Genomic DNA, 24,275 nt, shown 5'->3' with positions numbered 1-24,275 from the left:
TCCTCCTCCTCCTCCTCCTCTTCTTCTTCTTCTTCTTCTTCTTCTTCATGGGTCTACTCTGAGTAGGCCTCATGTTCTATGCCACCTTCTTTTCGGTAGCTCTCTTTCCATCACAAGGGATGGCATTAGAGAGTGGCAGCAGAATTTGGCCTTCTCCAGCAGTAAACTCTGCATGGCCCTTCCTCTTGAACAGCAATGGGGAACCTTAGGCCTGGGGCCAGATGTAGCCCCCAGGCCTCTCTGTATGGCCCTTGAGACTTTCCCAGAAGTAAGCTGGTTGAACTGATTTCAGAATTGTTGTTTTGCATTATGGTAGGTAACTAGGGATGTCTGATAATTCTGATGGAAACAGAAAGGGGAGCAGAAATTTCTGACGTTCTTATTTGTCCTATGTCTGGAACAGATATCAGCGGATTGTTGTTATTAGTCCACAAGCAATATAATAATAATTTTATTATTTGTACCCTGCCCATATGACTGGGTTGCCCCAGCCACTCCGAATGACTAACCCCTCTGCCATATGCATTGAGTTTCCTTTGCATTGAAATTGGAATAACATAATAACAACACAATTAATTACATAAAATTCTGCCACAGTGAGGTGAGTTCTGTCGTTTTAGTTGGAAGCTGAACTGGAGCGGAAACAGCGTTGTGTGGAACAAACGTGGGCCAGAACAGAAATCCATGCCTTCTTACATCCTTTGTTGTAACCCACCCTGGGACCTTGTGGTGAAGGGCAGGTAAGAAATCCAGTTAACAATAGCACATAATAATGCCTTCAGTTTCTTGTATTTGCATTTATATACCTGTGATCTAGAGACACAGTGAATTCCTGCCACTCAACATTTAACTGTGAAGAACAGGAAAGGGAACTGAACTAGGGTGAGTCCATGTTCTCTGCTTTACAGAGATCAGTCCTTTATTGAAGGGCTATCAGATGACTGTTCTCTATGTGAAAGCATTTTCTATTAAAAGGGCTGTTCAGTCAAAGTCCGTTTTAAAGATAAAGAATTAGGAGCGGGGGGATTGAATTTGCCCAACAACAGTAAACTTCTGGACTGAACATCTTCCCCATTATGACATTTTTTGTTACATTTCTAAAAGTGCAACTATACACATAAATTAGCATACGACAATTTGATGAAAAGGTGTGCCCCCACTTTTTTGCCAGCATGTAAGTGGTTACCCTAGAAGGAAGCCCAAAGAACTACTACTCTGTGCAGGCCCAGTGTCAACACTCAGAGCACTTGGGTAGCTGTCAGGACCCCAGGGTCCTAGCAGGGCTGGCTGGCAGTGGAGCCTGCACTGCATCCCTTGCTATGAATTTGCCCAGATGTGGTGGGCCACTTACATTTCCCACAAGGCCCTGGAGTGATGCTGTGTCAGGCGCTCTGGGATACTGCGGGGAATGAAATGGCTGCAGCCACCATCAGGTAAACCTCCAGCTGGGGGCCCACTCTAGGAATTCATGTTAACAACATTTTTTAAAAGGCAGGCCCTGAAGACAAAAACAGGGGCGGAAATAAAGCCACTGGTTTTCTACAGGTAGGAACTGGCTAAATAAAGATGCTATTCTCTGTGAAACAGGAACAACTAGAAACTAATTTCTGAGGTTTAAGAAGGAAAAAAAGAGTTTACAAATAGTGCCATTGCCAACACCAGGAAAGCTGCAACACACACACAGTATTTTTCCTTGCAGCTGTGACCTAACTTATCTTTGCTGAGTCTTAACATGTTTTAGTCTCCTTAGATGGGGTGAGTCAGAGTTGAGGAGTCAAAAAGGCCAACAGAATCCCAGTCTGTTTCGCCACCATCCCCTGGTCCCTGCATATGATGCATCTCTGTTATGAGTCACTTGAGAGAGATTCTTCCAAGGAAAAGCCATGCATGCAAGAAGACCCTGAAGCTTGACAGCCGGGTTGTATCAGAGTCACTCCACTCACTTCCCTAAACTGAAATCTCACTGTTCAGGCATTCCCCAGATTAGAACAATAGAGCAGAATGATAGCAGGGTACTCAAGACTCCTAGCCTAGAAAGCTGTCATCTGTGGTGCAATCAGGATAGGACTTTAGAACAGAAGGCCAAGGCCTCACTCGGAAGAATGAAGTGCCTCATATCTCAGGTTTTACAAATACTAGAAACTTGCTTTTCTTTTGAATGGAAGCTCAGAATCTAGGAATTATGGTTCATCTGGGTGGAGCAGGGCAACTTCCCGTCTTTATGAATCCTCATGCTAGATGCACAAATCTTTCAGGGGTTTTTGAAACCCCAAGCAAGCTCAAATCCTCAGAGAAAGGGTTTCAGTAGCACATCAAGCCAATTCATCAAGGGGCTGGGATTCATTTGAATAGAGTTACTTGGTTTTCTGATTCAGGTCCATATACAGGGAATGGGAAGAAAGCCCTGATCTGTACCACAGGGCTATGTCTACTTTGTCACTTACATTCATTCCCTTGGCAGCCAAGCAAGGGGGCCTAGGCCCTAGCTGAAAATGTGGCCGTTAGGCGACAGTGGTGTCACGGCCTCTGAGGTGGAAAAGTGGTGGCAGCCTCAAGTAGGACTTCCTCCCCTACACCCTTTGTTATAGTTTGGCTCAAAAATAGAGACAGTCCAAGCAGCAGCCTTGCAGGGACAGTTTAGCTGATAGTCTCATGCATTGCTGCATAAAATACCTCTGGTTTTGGGAATCCTGAACAGAGTGGTGGGTTACAAATGCAGCACTGCAGGAGCGCTGTCTGGGAACGGGTGCAGATGCAATGTGCCAGTTAGTGGCAGGGACCACCTTCAAATCTCACCTGATTATCAAAGAATATTTTATACCTCTAGAGAACTATGCCTTTGTGTTGATAGTCAAAATATAGTAGAAAGACACGGTTTATGACGTTTTGTACTGTTCCCAGGGACAGATTAGATTTTTGAAACAGTGACTCTGACATAGGGTGGCCAACTGCCCTACTTTGCAGAGAACAGTCCTCTAGTTGAGGACACCTTCTGTTCCAGGATGAGGAGCCTGGAATGACTTTGGCCTGCCAAGCCATTCTTGGCAAACCACTCACCACACCTGATGTCATATGTGATGTCAGGTGTGAGACAGGTACTAGCATGGCTTCAAAGGAACAACTGCGAGCTTAAAGAGAAAAAATTGGGAGTTTAAAGTGATTCTGATCAGCTGATGGGCGGTGGGAGCATCCCTAGCTCCAGAATAAAGAAGGGGATTTCCTTGAATCCCCTGCCAAAATGGAGGAAATAGCATGTACCTTAGCAGTGGTTGCAATGCAAACCCCTTTGTGATCTCAGAGCAAAGCCCTCTTAAGGCATGCTCAAAGAGGCTCAGTATCCATTGTAATGTCAGATGATTGACCCTGTGTGGGGTAGGGTGGATGCAGATTTGGCCTGCTTGCAGGGGAGTGGGAAAAGTTCAGAGTTCCAGCCAGTCAGCCAGCCATACCCTTTTCCAGGGCACTCCATTCCATTCCCATTCTCCCATCCCACATCAAGTTATGCAGCCGCTGACCATGTAGTTTGGGGTTTTTCTCCCTCCTTAGGAATTCCTCCCCTTAAGTTTTTGTTTGTTTTTACTTCTTCATATCTTAGGGTTTCCCCAAACCGGCTACTATTTCCCATTTTTGTGTAGATGGTCCTGCTTTGGCTGCCTTAAGGATCATCAGGCGGAGAATTGAGCTTGCTCTCAAGATTGTGCAGTGACAGAACTGTCACTTTTGCCATTTTGTTTTCCTCATTGGGTCTCTTATAGGTGTTGTGTCGCCCCTTGTTTTCAGAACAATTAATGATTGACCTTGTGATGCTTTACAAGTTAACATCTCAGGCTACCTACCTGAATCTCACTCCCGTTATTTTTAAGACTCATGCACTTAGACAGGCCTTATATCATTTATCTAGATGGCAAAATTCACTGGGCATTTTGGTGGCAAAGTAAATAACTTATTCCAGCGTCTCCTACTGCCTTTTGAACTGGATCACTTGAGCAGCTAGTACTTGATCATGGCCTTCTGTTCAACACATTTAGGACCTCCCTCCAGAATAGGTTTGCAAATTTATAAATGAATATATAGCAATAATAATAACTCTGAGCCTAACCTGCCTCATAGGGTTGTTATGAGGATAATATGGAGAGGGGGAGAGTCATGTTCATGCCACTTTGAGCCCCTAGGATGAAAGATAGGGCATTAAATTAAATATCTAGAGAAGTACTTTGGAATAGAATTTTAAAAGAGATTTAGAAAAGATTGTACTTATTGTAAACAAGTTCTCACCCGAGTATTCTGTCTCTTGTGCATAAACCAATGATCAAGAGAACCACAATAGTTTAATTGTACTATTAGGATAACTCTGAAGTCCTATGAACCCTTTCCATAAACACATTACCTGTTCTGTAGCAAACATGAAGATCTACCTCCCTTTCTCACTCTGAATAATGCCAGTTCCACATACTCTGTCACTCTCTTTCATTACAAGAGGGTAGAGTTCTGCAGAATGGGGGGGGGGGGGAAATGTGGCTTCCAGTTGCTCCCATTCAATTCTTTTTTTTTTAATGGTTTTTATTAAGATTTTATTGGGTTACAAAAGGACATACAGTGCCTCTGCTTTCAGTTCCTACAGATCAGTTATATTTGATGTGAGACACTAATGTTAACAGACAGTATAAGGTTGGGGGAGAAGAGAGGTGGGAAGAGAGAAGACAGGTAGCAAACTTTCATTCTTTTGTATAGTGTCCGTGCAACGTTTTTGTGTCAGCGTCTTGTGGGTAGGTTCTCTTTCTATTCATTTATTAGTTTTCATTGGTGATGAGATAGGTTGGGGGCCCAGGGCATGGTTGGTTGCATTCAGTGGAGCGCAGTGAGTTTTGTTTGCAAGTGTAAGGGGGAGATGTTGTTAGGTCAAGTTAGCGGTATCGATCTGTATGCTGCCTGCATTTGCCCCTGGCCTTACCTGCCACGGGTGTGTTGCTCCCAGAAGGGAATGAAGCGTCTTGGTTGAAAAAGGTTCCCTACCCCTACCGTCCAGGAAACATGGGCCAGCGTTATGGTCTTGAAAAGCAGGCCTAGCTCTACCGAAGGAGCTCAGATTGGCTCATGTACCGTTTCCGAGCAGCTTCCCTCCCAGAGCATTTACAAGGCTAATCCAATGCGCTATCCCTCATGTAGCATAATTCCAATTGTTCTCCGAGCCATCTTGTAACATTCCCACAAACCGTACCAGGAAAAAAAATGCAATAACACAAAAAGAAAGGACAATGCACGCCACTAAAAGATATTCACTTACAGTTTATTTATCCCCACCCCACCCCCGCGCCTGAAATTATTTCACATCTTTTTTTTCTTTTTCTTTTTTTTACACAGCTACAGAACAGTAGTAGTAAACCATCGGTAGAAGCAACAGTGCTAAGGATAAAACGTTGGCGTAAGTTTCATCTCCGTTTTCTTTCGTTTTCCCTCACTGAGTTTATCAGACAGCTTGGGATATAAGGCAGAAACAAAACAAAACAAAAGCAAAAGCAAAACACAACCCCTGGCACCCTACATGAATTAAGACTTGAACCAACCGTTGTTGTTGTTTTGTGTGTGTTTACAAAAAGTGGGAAACAGAGAGATGACAGACACTTGAAGTGTGAAGAAGCTACCCTACCAACATTTTTTAAAAACAAAAACAAAAAAAGACAACCAGAACAGCAAAAAGCATCGCTTCCCATTGAATACATTTAAAATATGCATGCATGTATGTACAGTATATGTATATATACATGTACATACATACATATGTGTGTATAAGCACACTGCCTGGATGTTAAATCTCTTCAGGTGCCCCCAGAACTGAACAAACATCTGCTAGTAAACTCAAAAAAGATAAAACACATAAAATGCTTCTTTTCTTTTTATTTTAAAAAGCTGCTCCATCCCAAGAATGCTTATTGTGAAAGAGAGAGAAAATAACCCAAAAGCATATTTATAAAAGAAAGCTTATTTATAAGGGTTTTTAAAAATAAAATATTAATAATAATAATAATAATTTTTCTGAGCATTTGTGTAGGACCCACCTCATCATCCTAGTGCCCTCCAGATGTTTTTGGCCCCCAGCTCCTAGGGCTGATGAGAGTTGCAGGCCCAAATATCTGGCGGGCATTGGATTGGCAAAGGCTGGTGCAGGCGGATCAGGAATATGGATAGTGGTCATACATATTTTGAGGAGCAGCTTAGCAACTGATCATGGAAAAATCTCCCATCTCATGAAAATAATAAGAATAGTAATAGTAATATGGCAAGTGATCTTTGTATGCATGGAACATAAGCGAAGCTCTGGGAGAAGGGGAGGAGGAGTGAAAGTAAAGAAAAATGCACAACACGGTGGCTGTGAGGATGAACATGCCCTTGAAATATAGGACGTAAACAGAAAACCGAACAGGCACGCCTTGGCAAATCTAACACAAATGGTTGACAGCTCAACTTAAGTCTAATCTTGAACTTAAGTTTTTAAACTAACTTTTTTCTTAATTACAACAAAAGGTAGTTTCCTTACCACTCCAATTTCCTAGCCCCAGCACAGTTTGAAAATGTATCAGGTAATATTCACAACCTCTTCCTGACTGCGCACTCCTCTTTTTGCTCTTGTGTATATAGATGTATTCATATGCATATTTTTTATTTTATCTGAAGAAACTTTTGAGTGATTTGTAAATCAGAAATCGGTGGGGTGATGGGGCTGGACAGAGACTACGTAATACAGTAAGCTTTACTAAAAGACAGTTATTCAAAGAGGGTTTTCTGTTCTTTAAAAAACAAAAACAATAAGACCAACTAGTTCATACAGTCTATATGCGAATCAGAATGAAACAAACAAACGAAAAAGATAAAAGAATTAACAATTCATAAATAAAAGACAGGTCCCAGACCTGTTATTTGTGAACCATTTTTTAAATAGGTGCATTATGTAAATTGTATGTACAACAAAATTACTTTGCATAACGATCGTAAGAACAGAACGAGAGGTGAAAATCATGTTTTTTTCTTCTCTTGATTTCTCATACTTTTTTTAAAAAAAAGAGAGAGAGCAGGAAAGATGGTAAAGCACCTAAAGACTGAGGGTCCATCCAAGAAAAAGCTCTGATGTATAACCCCATATTTTTTTCTTTCCATATGGCATTTTAAAAACAACAACACAAAAAAGCAAATGAAAATTGAAACAGATTTCCCCTCCCTTTTTTCTTTTTCTCCCCGGCTGCGCAATCTTTCTTCCCCCACCCCCTTCATTTAGATGATGTTGAATTTCAAAGGACGAAGCTCAAAGAATTTGGCAGGGCCTGGGGCATGCTCAGTTCCCCCTCCCACACGCAAAGCCACACTCTGCTACCTCACAAACACAACTCCTAAAATCGAAGTCCTCAGAACTTGCTGCTCTCTATAGGTAGAAGCCAAAAGTTTATTTCTCTGCTTTTATTTTGTTGCGAAAAATTCTCTTTTCCCCTCCCTCCCTCTCTCCTTGTCAAATGCTACGAATGCAGCCCACGAGATTTCACCATGCCTCTGTGTAGCGGACATCCACTTCCTTCAGGTTGGGCAATTTAGCCTGGTTAAAGAGAAAAGGGTGGGGTGGGTAGAGAGAAAGAGATAAATAATGAGCCGGTCCTTTTCAGATTTCCACCAGAACCCAGTAAGATTCCTTGTGAACCATCGCTAGGCATTTAGGTTCTGCTTGTATATTTTGTATATCCATAGTAAATGAAAGTTTGCGATTTAAAGTGCTTAAAGCCATGGTGGCTGGCGCTCATTGGGCCTGGTAGGGCAGAAGACCAGGAGCCCAGCAGCAGGTGGCGCCGGAATCAACTACGGTAATTCTAGTTTTCTTCCCCTTCCTCTCCCTCTCTGAGTTCTACAAGGGCAAACTCAGACAAATGAGGACGAAGCTGACAGGCAATGTCACCCCTTGGACTGGTTAGCAGTAAGAAGGCAGGCAGGTGAGGGGCTGGCTTAGGGCACACAGACTCTGGTGTGGCAGTGACCCATTTGCCTCAACAGATCAGCCTTCACTGATATAAAGGGAGGTGAATGAAAGGAGCAGCTGCTGTCCAACTGCAGGTTTAAAGAGCTTCTCTGCCCTAGGTGGAATTGGAGAAGATGTGGGACAATGATCTTAGAGTGGGTGCCTTTGTTGAAGTATCAAGCTACCAAGTAGATCAGTCAATTGGTAGCATAAGAAGGGGACAGAGCTCAGTGGGGGAGCAGGGAGAAGGTCCTCAGTTCAATCCCTGGCAGCTTCTCCAGGTTAAAGGATGGCAGCTGGCAGGTGATGGGGATCCTGGAATGCGGCTACCAGTCAGTGTGAACAGCACTAGGCTAGGTGGACCAATGGTCTGACCTGGTAGACAGCAGCTTCCCACATTCCTATGTGCTCATTTCGTTAACTTCAGGTTTAAAATTCTTATGAATAAATCATTTTAGAGGTGGTGACACTGCTCTTTCACATCTTGAACAGGATGGGGAATCTCTGGCTGTCCAGATGATCCCTGACCACTGGTGATGCTGGTTGGGGTTGATGGGAGATGGAGCCCAGCAAACATTGTAAGAAGAGCTAAATGTTTTACGTGGGATGGCCTGCTCTCTTGCCACTGGGCTCTTTCCCAGACATGTCCCGCAGCTTCAAAACTTTGACATACCTTGAGATCTTCATAGGTGTCTGCCGTAAGTTTGGTGCTATTCATATTTAAGCTACACAGGCTTTTCATGGCTAGGAAATAAATAAGCAATATGTTACCCAAAATGCAAATGCTGCCATGTTGATCTATTTGGGGGGGGGGGGACTAAAATCCATTAGGGCATTTGGCCAAACAAAATGCCACTAAATTGTGTGCAAGCTTTTTGAATTCTGGAGAACTCAAAAGCTTGCACATGATTTTATGGTATTTTAGTAAGCCAAATAAAAACACTGCTCTAATAGGATTTTTTTATACAACATGTTGGTTGTAGACACATGCTTCTGCATATTGAAAGATGGCATGATCATGTCTGAGGGGTCGATATGTTATGGAGGCTGCTATGTTGCAGACCTTGCTTAGCTGAAAACTTAACTGACTGGACTTTGGGTCACTGCTTGGCAATATTTTCTCTGCAAACATGAGAGCTAGAATCTTGCTCCCCCCAATCCCCCAAAACAAAGCTTTAGATTCTGAACATGAAGGGTGGGGGACTGATGTATTTTGCACTAGGAAAGTGCTTTAAAATATTTTGTATGACACAGTGCAAATGAGTCATACTCATAATTCTTGCTCTAGTTTGCACAATTTTTCTTACTTTTTTGATAAATGAGAATACAAAAAAACACCCCAAATAAAGAGTGTAGGCCTTCTGAAGCCTATAATCAGCAACCCAGTGATATCTCCCTTAGCTATGCTAAACGTGCAAAGCCCTACGGAGAAACTGTACCTATCAGTCACACCCAGCCATTATCAATCCCTCACTGTCTATAGGCAGGATCCTGATGTACTCATATCATTTGAAAACCTTGTAAAATTCATAGAGCATCCTCTCTGCTGCAGACAGTCATTCTCCAACTAGTGGAGCACAACCAGAAATGTGATGGAGTGGGTGGGAACATCATTTGGAAGAACAAACGCCTGAATGGGGCTAATATGGTGCATCAAAGTGGGTTGTAAAATCATGTTCACTACATATAAAATAGTTTGGTCTTTCCAAGGGAAAATAGGATCAACTGAAGAAGGGTCAGATGAATTAAGAAAAATGAAATGTGGATCTAAACTAATGGAGACAGTTCTGATTGCTGTATAGGTTATTAAAAAAATGGATGCTATAAAGGAAAAATTAATATAAATTATAGTAGATTGGCATTACGTTAAACAGAAGAGTCTTAATCTTATTAGTAGAATATATTGTGCTTTTAAGAAATGTAATCTGACTCCTGACATAATGTTCGGGGGGGGGCTAATTTTTATTTATATTAATACTTTAATCAATATTACTTTTGTCATACACTTTGGTATGGAAAAAATAAACATCTTTAAACAAATGTCCACACAATGGCGTCATTTGCACTTAGGTCAGGGCACAGAACCTGGGCACCTGTCCCAGCCCACCAAAGGAATGAGTTTGTCATCACTGACAGGTAGGAGGGGGAATCACCGCAAGAGAAGCGGATCCGAGAGGCTGGTTACAAAACAGACTTTAACCTGGATGAATCTATCTGGAACAGTTGCCCTCCCTCTGGACTGCAATCCCCACCTCTCTCATCAACATGGATTGAAACAGTATGCAAGTCACTGGAATTTGCAGTTCTCAAGTATGAGTACACCAAGGAACCTGTGGCTTCCCAGGTGAGATATTGTACTCCTGTCATTCCTGACTGCAGGCGATGCTGGCTGGGGCTGATGGGAGTCCAACCACACCTGGAGGGCCATAGTGCAAAAAGGGTGCATCATTGGGAGAATAAGGCCCCTTCAAAGGGGTTCAAAACAGTCCTGAGGCAATAAAGTCTGAGCCCAGATGAATCCTCTCCCTGCCCTGTCATCGGTCTGCTTCTTTGCTTACTTACAGCTCAGTGCCAGCAGCCCAGCGTCGGTGACAGGCGTCTCACATAAGTTGAGCACTTGCAGCATCGTGAGGTGTTCAGAGAGAAGCCGCAAACCTGCATCTCCAAACTGGAGGGGGTGGGGTGGGGTGGGGGAGACATGGAAATATTATACATGAGCAGAGCACTATGGGAAAAGGAACTGGCCTTGCAGACACAGGAGACTATTATCTTTCTGCACTAGTTTACATCCCAGCCATGCAAAAGTCAGATTTTCATACCCACACCCACCCAGCAAGAAGCATGATGACAGTTGATAGAATCATAGTATTGTAAAATTGGAAGGGGTCCAAAGGGTCATCTAGCCAAACCCCCTGCAGTGCGGAAATCACAGCTAATGAAGGAAACTTAGTTGAAGGAGACAATTCAGTATGGACAGTGTGGTTGAGAGATGCGCCCTGAAGAGTGGGATGTGCGGCCTGAGCCATGAAGGCTCTTTGTGGCCCACAGGGTGGAGGTTCCATATCCCTTTTCTACATGCAAAGCAGGTACTGTCCCCCAAAGCTGTAAGTGCGGCAGGACTCTTGCAGTGGGGCTAACAATTTTGGCTGGAAGCAGAAAAACTGGGGGAGGGAAGGAGTCTGCTTATAAATTTGGGGGGGGGGGCGGTTGCAGGCAACTTGCACTGTCAGAAAACCTTCTCATATTGATGCGTTGGGCAATCTTGGGCATGTCTCAGCTCAAGTGACTCCTCTCCGCTGCTGCTTCCTGAGCTCGTACCTGAGTTGACCACAGGTTCAACTGCTTGAGCGAAGGCAGCTTGATGAGATGCTCTGCGCAGGCACTCGTGACGTTAGTGAAGGCCAGGCTGAGGTTCTCCAGGTTGCCGAAGGAACCTGAGCTTAACAACCGGGCCAGGTCTGCGTCCTGAGGGAGGAAAACAGCACAGATCAGATTGGCACAGAAACTGCTGTAGATATTGGCAGGAACTTTCAAGCCTAAGCTCTTGCAACACAGGCCGCAGTTCCTGTGTTGCGAAAGTTGGTTAAATTATGGGGGCAGAACCACTTAATTCACACCTATCTGAGCATTCTACTGCAGACTTCGCCAACCTGATGCCCATCAACCACAGCATGCATGACCAATGGTCAGGATTGATGGGAATTAGAGGAAAGAGAAAAGCTTTTCTGCATGCTTATGATATTGCTATAATGGGAAAGCTAAAACTTACTGTGGATTTTGATGGCAGTGTTAACCTGGTAGGACCGCCTTTCCTTTGCTGTAAAAAATAACAACATGTTGATTACAAACAGGGGTGTTGCTTCTGTGTCAGAGCACACACTTTGCTGGTGGAATGCCCCAGGCTGAAATCCCCTCATTTCCAGTTAAAAGGGCCTCAGGTGGCAGGGCAGGGCAGGGCCTCTTGGTATTCCACATCCAAAAGTACACTGCTGTTTACTTGAGTAAATTGGTAAGTTGATGCAAGGGAAGGGATGAGGTCTCAGGAGCATGGAGGGGGTTGGATTCTGCTTCAACAGTCAGCTCCAGATCAGGAGATTCAGGTGCAGAGTGGCACTTTTTGGAACTTCAGAGAATGGGGTGGGTTGGCGGGGGTCGGGGTGGATTATACATATCATTGGCCCACTGCAATAGCTATTGTATCACTTTCTATTTCATAGTGTTTTAAATATATTGTAGGCCGCCCAAAAAAACACTGGTTGGTAGGTGGGGTATAAATATAAATACTCCAAAATAAAGAAACAAAACAGTACATCTTCCTTTGGGAAGTCCATGCTTGTTACAAGTGCAGTCTGAAGAGCACTGTAACTTTCTGTGCAGAGCTGAACCTGTCTTTAAATATCCTTCGTGCCTTAGGCCCCACCTGAATCTCCTCTGGTGCCTGTTTTTGAATAGTGACGGGGCTGTCAATACAGAGACTCACCAGTTCTTTCAACTCCCTCTGCCTGTCACAGAGCTGCTCGTACATTTTTTTCCCCACGTCAGTGCTCTCGAGGGTTGAGATGATCTGAAGCTGGGTGTCTTTGTTGTCGATGATGTTGTATTCAAGCATCAGGCAAAGAATCTGACAGTGGAAAGATAAGTAACATTTAATCTACAGCTTGTTCACTGGGGACGTCTGGATAGCTTGGCACAACCCACCCCTCTCTCTTCTTTTTGAATGCTTGTTAAGAAACAACTTTGGCCCGAGTTTTCTGCGCTACATGGTTCATCCCACTTGTTTCTTGCAAATGCCCTGTTCGGTTGGTTGGGCTGTGGGATAGTGACTGGTTCAGCAAGCTCTGTGGCTGGGCGGAGATTTGAACCCAGGCCTCCAACATTCTTGTCTCCAACATTCTATCCATTCAATTATGCTGGCTCTAAGAGGGCAAGTGCATAATTCACTCCTTCATCTTGTTTTTCCTTGCCCTCCTCTGTGAAATCAGTAGGGCTGTCACTCAATTAAAAAAAATGAGGCAGCCATCTGAAGCACACTTGCTAGAGACGATAAGCCCCACTGAACAGAGTGGGGCTTAGCTTCTGAGTAACCATGTGATTGCATTGTCAACCACAGAGGTTCTATTCAGTTAACTAATCAATTATACCTGAATACATTTGCACGAGAATGGACTAACCATTCTGAAGGGGTGGGTGGGAGCCCACTTTTTTATTTTGAAAGGATGCAGGGACATATTGCAAGAAGCAGAACCATCAATGGGGCATTCCACAGGACAGTTTCCCTTAACATGCTGCCCTCCAGATATTCTGCACTCTAATTCCCATTATCCCCAACCATTAGTCAAGCTGGCTGGGGCTGATGGGAGCTGTAGTCCAAAACAACTAGACTGGAAACAGGTTGCTGAAGTCTGCTGTTAAATTTGTTACTTAATGGACCATAATGGCTTCCCCCAAGAAAATCTTGGACTGCAGTCACATGCAGGGACTGAGAATTCTTTGTCCTTAATCATGTCAGGGAACTATTAGTTTTCAGGGTTCTTCTGTTGGAAAGGATTATCGTTAAAATAGCTTATGAAATTACTTTTAAAAAGTAAAAATGTGCACTTGGCTTTAGCTTAGCTTAATCTTTGCAGCTGCATTTCTGTCTTGTTTTGCTGTTTTTCACTGCATTTTGATTCATTTTCATTTGGAGTGTTTCGGAAAGACACTTTGGGTAGCCTTTAGGGCACGGTGGGGAAGCACGTACAGTTTCCAAATAAATACATTTCTTTATCTTTATCTTTATCTTTATCTTTATCTTTATTTTATTTTTATTAAATTGATGCCACCTTTCCCTTTCAAAGGAGCCCAGGGTGGCCGGCACACAAGAAATGAAACTTCTAAAATCAATTAAATACCAATGAAGGCTGGGAAGCATCTCTTCTTAGAAGGCTTTGGTAGGCACCAAAGAGGCAACGGGGTGGCACCTGTCTAATATTTAAAAGGAGGCAATTCCAAACAGTAGGTACCACAGCACTAAATTCTGAATTCCTATATTCTGCAGAATGGACCTCCAGATAAAATGGAATCTGCAGCAAGCCCTCACCTGCAGGGCATGCTGATCAATTGGGTATAGAAGGGGTAAGACAATCTTTTTGGCAACCTGATCCCAAACTGTATGCGGCTTTATACACCAAAACCAATCCTCTGAACTTAGCCCTGCAGCTACTAGGCAGCCAGTGTTGGAATGAAATACCACCCAGTTCAACAGTCTCATTATTTGATGCATTACCTCCACCATGGTCTGGTTGCCTCTCAAAGCTAGCAGCATGCAGGGCCCAAGTTTGTTCTCAGCCAATGAAAGCAGGAACTTTTTTGTCTTATAGCAGGAGCCCATTAAAATGTGAACCTGTGAGAGCAATAGAGAGAGAGAGAACCTGGTTAGGGGTGCAGGCATGAAGGAAGAATGCGGCACTCTTTAAACCAGTCATGTAAATCAGCCAACAAAATTAACAAATTCGTACATTATATATTAGAAAAAGGTGTAGTCTCCAAGCATCAGAGGAAATCCTTTATTCAAATATATATATCCTGTTTGGTCATTCACTTTTCCCTGGAGTGAGGAGTGAGCTTACCAGCACAGGCCGGAGCCCTGGCCTCAAATCAATCCTCTGGGACAATCCAGGAGAGAGGTGGGGGAAATTAGCGAATTGGCCCAAAGAGCTGAAATGGATGCATGTACAATTTTCACACACGGGGTTTCCCATGTACATATATCTGCTTCCTATCCACAGTTATAAAGACCTTGTGGGACTGGACTTCCAAATCCAAAGAAAGAATCTGGATTTTGCAAAGATAGGGCAGTGTATATAGAGGGGCATGCTTCAAAATTAGACAACCTTGATTCATAGCAACAGCAAGATATGTCACTCCATATATTTCAACACAGCGATTTCAAATATTCAGAGTGCTGCTGACAATGGAGAGTTTCGACTAAGGCCGTAGCAAAATGGCCCTCTCCCATTTTTGTAGCTCCATTTACAGGCTGCATCTGTGGGAGGATACATTTTGGGCATCTTCAGGAGAGTGGGATGTGTATATCCATGTGTGCAAAAACTCACCAGCACTCCTACTCCTACTCCAAACTTCTGAATATATGTTCAACCCATTCCCAGTTTATTCAGAGTTACAGCTGGCACATACCATGCTGGCAAACAACTCTCCATCATCATCGCAGGCTACGCCACCAGGGCTGTAGAGCTGGAACCAGCCGTCTTTGCCAGCCCGCACACTCAGCAGACACGAGTGGACCTGCCAAGCAAGACACAAAGGCAATGGGGAGTTGAGGCTCTTTGCAGCACCACCTCTCCACTAGTCCACAGAGAAGCAAGTTAGCAAGGAAAGAAAATAGCAAACAGCTTCAGAAGCACCTCCAGGACTAACTAATTTAATGTGGCATAAATTACTGTCAACTAAAGTCTACTTCCCTGGATGAAAGAAAGGTTTTTCCATATACATTTGGGAACACAGGGAGCTGTCTTAGGCTGCATCAGACCATTGGTCATTCTAGCTCAGGATCGTCTTCAGTCACTGGCAGTTCTTTAGGGTTTCTGGCCAGTGTCTCTCCCAGCCCTACCTGGAGAGGTTAGAGACTTTCTGCATGCAAAACAGATGCTCTTCCATTGATAGAGAAGAAACAAAATAAGAACTCAGACTATGTGCATATGGAACCTTTTCCTTGCTCTCAATTTGGTGTTTGAAAATAATAGTAATCTACAGAGATCTACAAGTTGCAGTGTAGGACAAAGCACATTTGCTGCGTCTTTTGCCTTCTTGTGCCCCTGCAATATAAAGACCCTGTACAAACATCCTGCCTATCGTAACAATGGGAGCTTTGCTAGTGGTGTTGTGACATGAAGACTCCAGGGTGTCTGCCTCAGCTATTTCGACAGATGTGGAGAGGGGGAATTTATTTGCGGCATTTATTTAGCACAGGAAATTAATTCTTGCCGCTTGCAGTTCTCCCTGCTGAAGTGACATCAACAACAGATTCTAGGCACCCAGGGTGGGGCGCATGTTTATGTAGGAGGAAAGAAGCCATTCATACTAAGGCTTATGCCCCCAAGCATTCTGGGGACAAACTCAAGGCAGACAGGCAGAGAGAGGCTGACAGTGCTTTGGAACGCAAAACTACTTAAAAGCCAGAACTTTCTGACAAGCAAGTCTCCCTGTCCCTTTGATCATGATGCTGGAAAGGAACTCACTTCTTGTCTTGGATCTTCCGCGAATCTTTGAATGACGTACTTCAGCTCCCTTGAAAGGGCAAAAGAGAAAACAAGAAGCAGAATGATGAGTGGCTATTGGTTGGTTCCAAAATTTACACAGCTGTAGCATTTCATTTTGGTTACGCTTTAAGTGATTGATGCCCCTCTTCTGGAGAGGGTGCAGGGAAACGAGTGGAGAAAACATTTCACAGGAAGGAATTATGAGGGCTTAAGGAGTTGCCAAGGCGGTGCATATAGACTAAGAAGGGGCTTTGCAAATGCCTGCAGGCGGTCCATCTTAAAACAACCCAAGCGTTCAAAAGTCATCCCAGTCTTATAACTATCATTTGAGCCAGGCAGAAGATGTACTGTTAGCCTTAAACATATATGGTAATAACCCCTTGGTACAGACCTGCTTGGACTGTACCACTTCAGACTGCAAGTAGGGGGTTTGCATGTTTAAATGCTCCTGCCTCACCATGTAAAAATCCTCACTGCATGTAGAAAATCAGCACTTGTCCTTAAAGGACTAGACTCGAGCATCTCTTGCTTAACCTGCTAGGTTTCTATATGCAGGGAATACAAGTTGTTGTTTTTTAATCTGTGGGTGGTAGTGGTGGAAAGATTCAAATGTGCAATTTCTCATAGCTGCGATCTAAAGTGGTGCAGCTGTCATGGTGGAATAAGTGACTGGGAGAAGGTTTAATGGAGAAGTGCTTTCATGCTGACTGGCCTAGAAGAGATTTCTCCAGTGACGGTGGGTTTTGCTCCACTTCCTCATTTTTATTAAGAATGTTTGTGACGTGTGTGTGTGTGTGTGTGTGTGTGTGTGTGTGTGTGTGGCTCTAAGCCCTACCATTCTGATTCTGTCAGCAGCTTTCAAAACCTCAGTGCTGAAGGATAAGAGGAACACAGACACATTAGCCTTTGCTTAGATCTGGCTTATTTATATCACAGGAAATAGCTTTAACCAAACAAGCACTTACTTTGTGAACTTCTCATGCGCAAGAGCCCTGAAAATTAGACACAGAGAATTATTAATGATTCTCCTTTTTTCATGCGGTTCTTTTCTTCCAAAATAATTGTGAGTATGTGGATTCAATAAGTCTAAAGAGGAGAGCAATAGTCTACATGACATTGACACATACATAAATGCCGCCTTTGCCAACCTGGTGGTGCCCATGGGTTCTAGGTTGGCAAAGGCTGCAGCAATGCATGAAGTATTTACAAAACAAAAAGGGTGGGAGAGGGCCACGTTTGGGGGTGGGTGGGCTCTGAATGAAAGATATCTAATGAGATGGCCCTCCATTTTGATGATTATATTAATCTGTTTTGGGTTTTTTTTTAATTCAGCCTTTCTCTAGGATGGAACGTGAGATGAAGTTCACGGGGATTCCTAGCCTCTCATCCAGATGTGCTTAGTTTAGCTGTGTTGCAGGCCTTCATATCACTCTCTATGTATTGTTGCAACATTATCCTGTGATCCCTGACTGGGTGGGGTAACCCTTGCAGAGAAAGGGAGGGAGGAAACCTGGTTGTGTGAGAAATCAATGCTGCAACTCACTTCAGAAATATGTTTTAGCAGTAGTTTAAGATCAATTGCCATTCAAGAATACCCCTGAAGAATAGTTTGGTTTGAAACATGTTGTGCTTTTTTAAAAACATGTGGGTTTTTTTCCTTCTGCACTAGGAGATTTCTTCCCTTCTTTTCCCTGCGACTGGTAATCTTCCTGTTTCTCTTTGCAGGGAAACCCATGTGATTGAACCAGGAAGAAGGCAAAAGCCAATAGGGAGACAAACAGCACTGGAGCAGGAAGAGGCAACAGAAACAATGCTGCTGAATGGGGACAGTAAAGGGAATGTAAGCACTGCCTACATATTCCTTTGGGGAAATGTAAACCCCACCAAGTACAGGACGATTGACACTGGAAAGCATTTGGCTCAGCTCCTGTGTTCCAACAACGCGAGACAGATTGCTTCAAAAGAGGTCTCATGATAAGACAAACACATCTGACTTTGCAAGCTGTGCCCTCTTGATCAGGTGATCATTCACAGCCCTGCTTTTCACACAATGGACTTGAAAGAGCCTTACAAACCTGCTGTAAGTGTCGTTCATATAAAACTGCTTTTATTCCTGCTTTCCTCCTAGCAAGAGAGCTGTGTGCTTCACCTAAGGATGGAGACTGAGCTGGGCAGCAGCTGGGTTTCTATATCCCACCTTTCCTCCGAGGAGCTCAAGGTGGTGTATGGTTCTCCTCCTCCTCATAGCATCCTCACAACGGCCCTGTGAGGTAGGTTAGGCTCAGAGACGATGACTTGCCCAAAGTTATCCAGTGAGCTTCATGGGAGAGTGCAGCTTTGAACCCCAACCACCAGGTCCAACACTCAAACCACTACACCACATTGGCTGCTAAAATATGAGGGGCTGTCAGGCCAAGGCAAGATTAGACTGAGGAGGGTTTTCAGTAACAGCAACAGCAACAAAGAGCTCCTGCCAGAGGAAAAGTCAAAGCCAAAACTATTCCGCAGGGAAATTCTGTCATCAATGAAGCAAATGGAAACTTTCAGGGCCCAGTGATAGAAACTGCACACTTTGTAAACAGGGTTTTTAGCTCCATCCTAAGTCCCAGGTGTGTTCATTAATTGCATTGCAATTAAGGCATGGCCACATCTAATTAGCATGGCACATTAGCAAAGCAATTAATGGTCACTCTCTCATACTGCATTGCATCATGATACAGATCTGCAATTCACCCCAGGGTCCTTTGCTAGAATCACCAACTCAGGTAAAAAGATGCCAGGTGTTGTTCTATCTCCCCAGCCGTTCCAAAGCACACGCAGTTTACAAAAGCGAGCCCTTCCAAAGCACCCAGACACTGAGGGATGCGATAAGCTGGCAAATTGGACAATTATAGGCTGTAATGTTCACCCTCTGGGAACAGAATTTCATAAACAATGGTGTCATTAATAGGTTTCAGAGGGATGCCATTGCCAAACTCTTTCATTGCATCCTAATACTGCTTATGGAACAATGTGCATTTTTGTAATTATATTTTTTTTCAATGGGTCACCTCAGCCCTTTATGCTTGCTGGCACAAATGCTTGTTTTGCTATCTGATCCTATGAGACAACTGAACTCGTTCACTTCTTCTTACAGGATGTAGCTAATAAACTCGGGTGGCTTTAAAAAGAGGGCTAGAAAGGGATGGAGGATAAGGTTCAGAGTGTTATTTGAGGAATGCACCCTTTCAAAATATTTTGCAGTGAGATATTTTGGTCCAGTCCAGTGGAGACCTGGTGCTCCACCTGAAGTGTCCCCTTAAGCCCAGGTTTACTGTCCCAAAATATATCTGTACTGGATATTTTCACTCCTTGAGTTTTGGAAAAGTCCTTGGCATGCACTGCAACATTTAAAAACAAATATTTTTAAATCTTCCATTCAGCTTCTTCTGGACTGTAAGATCCAACCAAAATTTCTCAAAATTTTTGCCACTAAAGGAGATAAAACTATCTGCTATGAACTTACTCTTTAGGGAATGGGATAGGTTGAAGCAAACTGGCAAGAGCTGGTCTCCAATCGTCATAGTCTGATCTGAAATGAGAAAAGTGCTGTTAGTCCTGGAGACAATGCATAATCCACTCTTGTTTATCTGCTGTGCATTTGTCCTTTTAGGTAACACATCCACCACAGTATGTGTGAATGAGATCCATCTAGGGCTGGCTCTTGACCACCTGGCACCCCAGGTGCTGCTGAACTCCAATTCCCACCAGTCCCAGATAGCATGGCCAGTGCTCAGAGGTGATGAGAGTTGTAGTTCAGCAACATTTGGAGGGCCACAGATTAGCCACTCCTGGTCTTGGCTAAATCCTCTCTCTATAGCAAGGAGCATTACTTGTGACCCCCTCCATTTGTTGTGACCTTTTCATTTTCTCCTGTTATTGTTGTTGTTGTTGCATCTGTAGCCCATTGCATAACCTGGACACACAATCTGCATGCATGACTTATCCCTGTCTTTCAAGATGATATAATGTGAGAGGATCAAAGATCTGATCACAAGAACACAGTTTTTGGAATGGGTGCTGATGTAAACTTCCCTTCAAATTAAAGAAAGAAAAAGAAAAAAGGTAACCTAATACTGGCCATGCAAGTCAATCCACGGCAACTTTATGGGGTCACAGGCTGCAGGTTGTGGGAAAGAGCTCTTTCTTTCTGCCTGTGACCCTGGAGAGTGGCTGCCAGTCAGGATAGACCAGCGTCTGCCAACCTGGTGCCCCTCATATGTTGTTGGACTACAACTTCCTTCAGCCCCAGCCAGCACAGGTAACGGTGATGGGAGCTGCAGTCCAAAGCATCTGGAGAGCACCAACTTAGGGAAGGCTGCGATAAGCAAACACAACCAGAGCATTTTACATGCAAAGAAAGTTGTTCCTTGTTCCTTGCCAACTGGAGTCCAAAACATCTGGAAGGCGTCAGGTTGACGAAAGACTAGAACAGACAATACTGGGCTAAATGGACAAACAATCTGAGCTGGTATCTCCCCGGAGCAAACAATATGACATTCAGAAGACATTTGCAACTCTTTATTTCCAGAATTAAGCTTGGCTCACCACTTACACAGGAAGCATCAATCAACAGGCCACCTAAGTGCTCCCCGCCCCAAATCTATTAGCAGTTGCGAAGGTGGGGCTTAAAATTCCTAATCATGCAAAAAACCCAAAACATACCCCCTGCCACTAGCAGCTGCACATCTCTGACTGTGCAACCCTTTCTGCCAAGGTCACAGAAAGCTCATGGCCAGCAGGGCCATCAGCTCCCTAAGACACAAAGGCTTATTGAGCTGCCACGTGACACAGCCTGGTCAGTTCTCTTTTCCCACCTTCAAACCTGCAGCATGCCAGCCTGTAACTACAGTCAACTCAGCAAATCAAATAAGCTTCTGCCTGAACTGCACGTATATCCGTGTGTGTGTGCGCGCGCACGCACACGTGCCGGTCTGTCTACACACACACACACACACACACACACACACACACACCATGGCTGTCATTGCTCCATGGACACCACCAAAGGCCTTTCCCCTTTTCCCAGTGTCGTCTTTCGGTTCAATAGAAAAAGCTGCCCTGCAGATCCCATAGAGCCGAAACAATCCCAAAACATATTAGCAGCCAGGGGCAACCCCGATAAACATAACATCAGAGAATGCACACAGGGTATTTGAAGCATGCAGCTGACCTATAGGGGAATGCGGAGAAGGTGGGGCCAAGCTGAAAGAAGACCTAAGTGGCCGCCAACCTCCCCTACTTCAGTATTCTCCTCCACAAAAGGAATCCGTTTGCAGTTTTGTCAACACCTTTTCATTGAAACCAGCCTATTTCTTTATTGATAGTTTTATATACCACTTTGTAGCACTGCACTCTTAAAGCAGCGCACAGTTTAACAGTGATACCACACCAAAACCTGTATATTCTGGGAGCCTGTAAAGGAAACCTGTCATTCAAAGACCTACATAAACTTCTTAGGAGTGATATCTGTTCTCTTCAAAAAAAGAAAAAGAAACAAGACAGCAACATATTAAAGGCGAAAGCATTCCAACCAGTATCTCCTCTTCTACCTGGCTCTGCAAGTAAACACCACAGCAGTGTCAAGATGGGTGAACCTGCAAATTTCAGTCTCTCAGTTTCTCATATTTCCTTTGAAGTTCAGTTCCCCACATGAGTTTGTGATTTATTTATTTTTAAAAGTCATCATGGAAGTTCATCAGCATTTTAGTGTGAATTTCTCTGAATGTACCCACTTTTTGCAAAGCAGCTTTCCCCTAATGCAACACATTTTTGTATGTTTTCCCACTAACATATGCATCTTTGCACACATTACTTGGCTGGATAACTACATAGCAAAAGTTGGAGAAGTGCAAAGTTCAAAGGATGGCTGCGTTTCAGTTCAAGTACAAATTGGATTGATTCACCTATGAATACAAACTGGATTGAATTTTGCTCCCATTCCTATACCAGGCTTCAGTTTGAAAAGAAAGCCATTCCATCATGTGAACTACAGATCTCTGCAGTCAGTGGAGTTTAACTAAGCTCCTTATTAGAGACAGCATTAAGGCAAACTCGTAGAAAGAACATCACAATCCATTTACTTGTTCTTTGAAGGATCTGACTCAGCACTCTCAAGCGTGATACAGGCAACAGAGACAGTAAGACAGTAAGATTCTTTGTGCAATACTAAGCAGACAGCATATTCTGGGAATAATTGCAATAATAAATTGTAATTATTCAAACCAAATCATGGATGCAGGACCCACCTATGGCTTTTCGCTTTGTAAGCATTAGACACTGCTATCAGACAATAATGTGAATTATTCTTTGCCTACTCTGCAAGGTAACCGCCTTGCACTTATAGTGCAATTCTATACATGTCTGCTTTAAAGTAAGTTATGCTGAGTTCAATGGAGTTAACTCCCAAGTATACATATAGAAGTGCAGCCTTGCAGCACAATCCTAGCCATGTCTACTCAGAAATTAAGTCCCATTGAATACAATGAGGCTTATTCCCAGTAGCGTTAGGACTGCGTGCAGCCTTCGTCATTCTGAAGCCGTGGTCATGAGGGATATCCAAAGATAATGCAGTAGTCTGAGACTTTTCGTCTTCCATTTATGGCTGCATCTCTTTCTCTTTCTTTTGAAAGTGGATACAGAGAATTGGTGGTGCCCAGCTAAGTTCTACTTGGAGTAGATTCACTGAAATTAATGGACTTAAAGTTAGTCATGGCCATTGATTTCAGTGAGCCCACTCTGAGTAAGACTGATATATTTTCCTTCTCTGATCAAACTGCTCCATCTGGTCCAGTGCTGTTGTCATTGACTGGCAGCTGCTCTCCAGGATTACAAACAGGGAGTCTTTCCATCTCAAAGGTAATAGGCAGGCCTATATATCCAAAGCCAGCTTAAGTTTTATTATCCACTGACAATTCGCATACTCCACCTCTGATCTATATAGAACTAGTATCCCTCCTCTTGGCTGCAGCTAGTGGCCACATGCAAGAAAAGCCTGGAGGGTCCTCCACAGAGCAGGTGGTTTGACAAAATTTAGGAAATTGCTTTGTCTGAAAAACTAACCCAACATAGAAGACTGGGGGACGGAGAGTGAAAAATGGCACATTTGACATTCCATGCTTTCCTTTTCTTAGCTACGTGAACATAAATGCTGCCCTTCCCTGCCCTCTGGGCACCCAGTCTCTTTATGGAGGGTGTACACAGAGGAGCTCTGAATCAGGCAGCTTTTTACTTTGGAACTCTGTGACGCTGTTGTAACTTGATAGTGCTATTTATGCTCCACACTTCTGTTGTAACTTTCAGGTTGTTTGAGTGTTTCCCAGCCCTACCTGGAGATGCTGGGGACTGGACCTGTGATATTCTCTAATGCAAATCAAATGTTCTACCACTGAGCCATAACACTTCCTCTATCTAGCCCAGTACTGTGTACTAGGATGAGGTCTCTGGCAGAGAGGTGTCTTTCCCATCACCTGATCCCTTTTTAAAAAGTGGAGATGCTAGTGATTGAGTTTAGGACAACCTCCTCCTCCTCCATGCCATGCATGTGCTTTACCTCAGTCCAATGGCCCCCTCACAGTGCCTTGAGCACTACTGGGATGAGGGAGAAAGTGGGGGGGAAGCCACCCAAGATCAGCAGGGGGAGTTGAGAGAGCTGTGAAGAATTAGCGTACACAAGCTCCACCACACTCTGAAACCCCTGCACCTGTGCCTTCCGCTATACTGATCAAAGGAACATTCCATTTTCTTCTTTGCCTGGCCTCTTAGGAAGCCTGAGAGCAAACTTGTCGGGATCTAATCCTCAAATGGAAGAAGCGGAGGGGTGATTGGCAGGCAAGGAGCAACCCAGAAAATCAGGCAGTGACATTGCTATCTTGTAAAATATCCTCAGGGGTCAACGGGCAAACAGAAACTGGCCCTTTTCATCCGCTGGATGCTATTTTTGGAGCTCCGCTGGCCGGGCCAGATGCCTGTTGCAGACATTA

At 43.8% G+C, this 24,275-nt stretch overlaps 1 protein-coding gene and 2 long non-coding RNA genes across 6 annotated transcripts in view; 2 read left to right on the top strand and 1 right to left on the bottom strand.

Moving 5' to 3' along the window:
• LOC309347409 overlaps positions 1-19,749 on the top strand; it is a 33,014-nt gene extending 13,265 nt beyond the window's left edge. The window contains exons 1-3 of one of the 2 annotated variants that reach the window (XR_014158925.1): positions 8,748-9,661; positions 9,707-10,340; positions 17,980-19,749. This is a non-coding gene — a long non-coding RNA (uncharacterized lncRNA). Of the gene's footprint in view, positions 1-627; positions 741-8,747; positions 9,662-9,706; positions 10,341-17,979 lie in introns of those variants that run through there. The other variant, XR_014158924.1, reaches the window with a different exon arrangement.
• LOC309347413 lies at positions 1,227-6,009 on the top strand. Its single transcript, XR_014158930.1, has 2 exons — positions 1,227-1,433; positions 5,362-6,009. It is a non-coding gene; the product is annotated as an uncharacterized lncRNA (long non-coding RNA).
• Positions 5,267-24,275, bottom strand: part of CMIP (c-Maf inducing protein) — a 149,451-nt gene continuing 130,442 nt past the window's right edge. For all 3 annotated transcript variants that reach the window (XM_081871934.1, XM_081871935.1, XM_081871936.1), the window contains 11 exons: positions 19,760-19,825; positions 17,220-17,246; positions 16,234-16,282; positions 15,173-15,280; positions 14,262-14,378; positions 12,477-12,617; positions 11,766-11,813; positions 11,315-11,461; positions 10,559-10,664; positions 8,670-8,740; positions 5,267-7,582 (listed from right to left, as the gene is read on the bottom strand). In XM_081871934.1, coding sequence (XP_081728060.1) covers positions 7,529-7,582; positions 8,670-8,740; positions 10,559-10,664; positions 11,315-11,461; positions 11,766-11,813; positions 12,477-12,617; positions 14,262-14,378; positions 15,173-15,280; positions 16,234-16,282; positions 17,220-17,246; positions 19,760-19,825 — 934 coding nt within the window. In that variant the 3' untranslated portion in view covers positions 5,267-7,528. The remainder of the gene's footprint in view (positions 7,583-8,669; positions 8,741-10,558; positions 10,665-11,314; positions 11,462-11,765; positions 11,814-12,476; positions 12,618-14,261; positions 14,379-15,172; positions 15,281-16,233; positions 16,283-17,219; positions 17,247-19,759; positions 19,826-24,275) is intronic.

The sequence above is a fragment of the Podarcis erhardii genome (assembly GCF_964252035.2).
Source record: "Podarcis erhardii genome assembly, chromosome: 7".
NCBI lineage: Eukaryota > Metazoa > Chordata > Lepidosauria > Squamata > Lacertidae > Podarcis > Podarcis erhardii.
The sequence above is the reverse complement of the archived record's forward strand: the minus strand, read 5'-3'. Positions and strand labels throughout refer to the sequence as shown.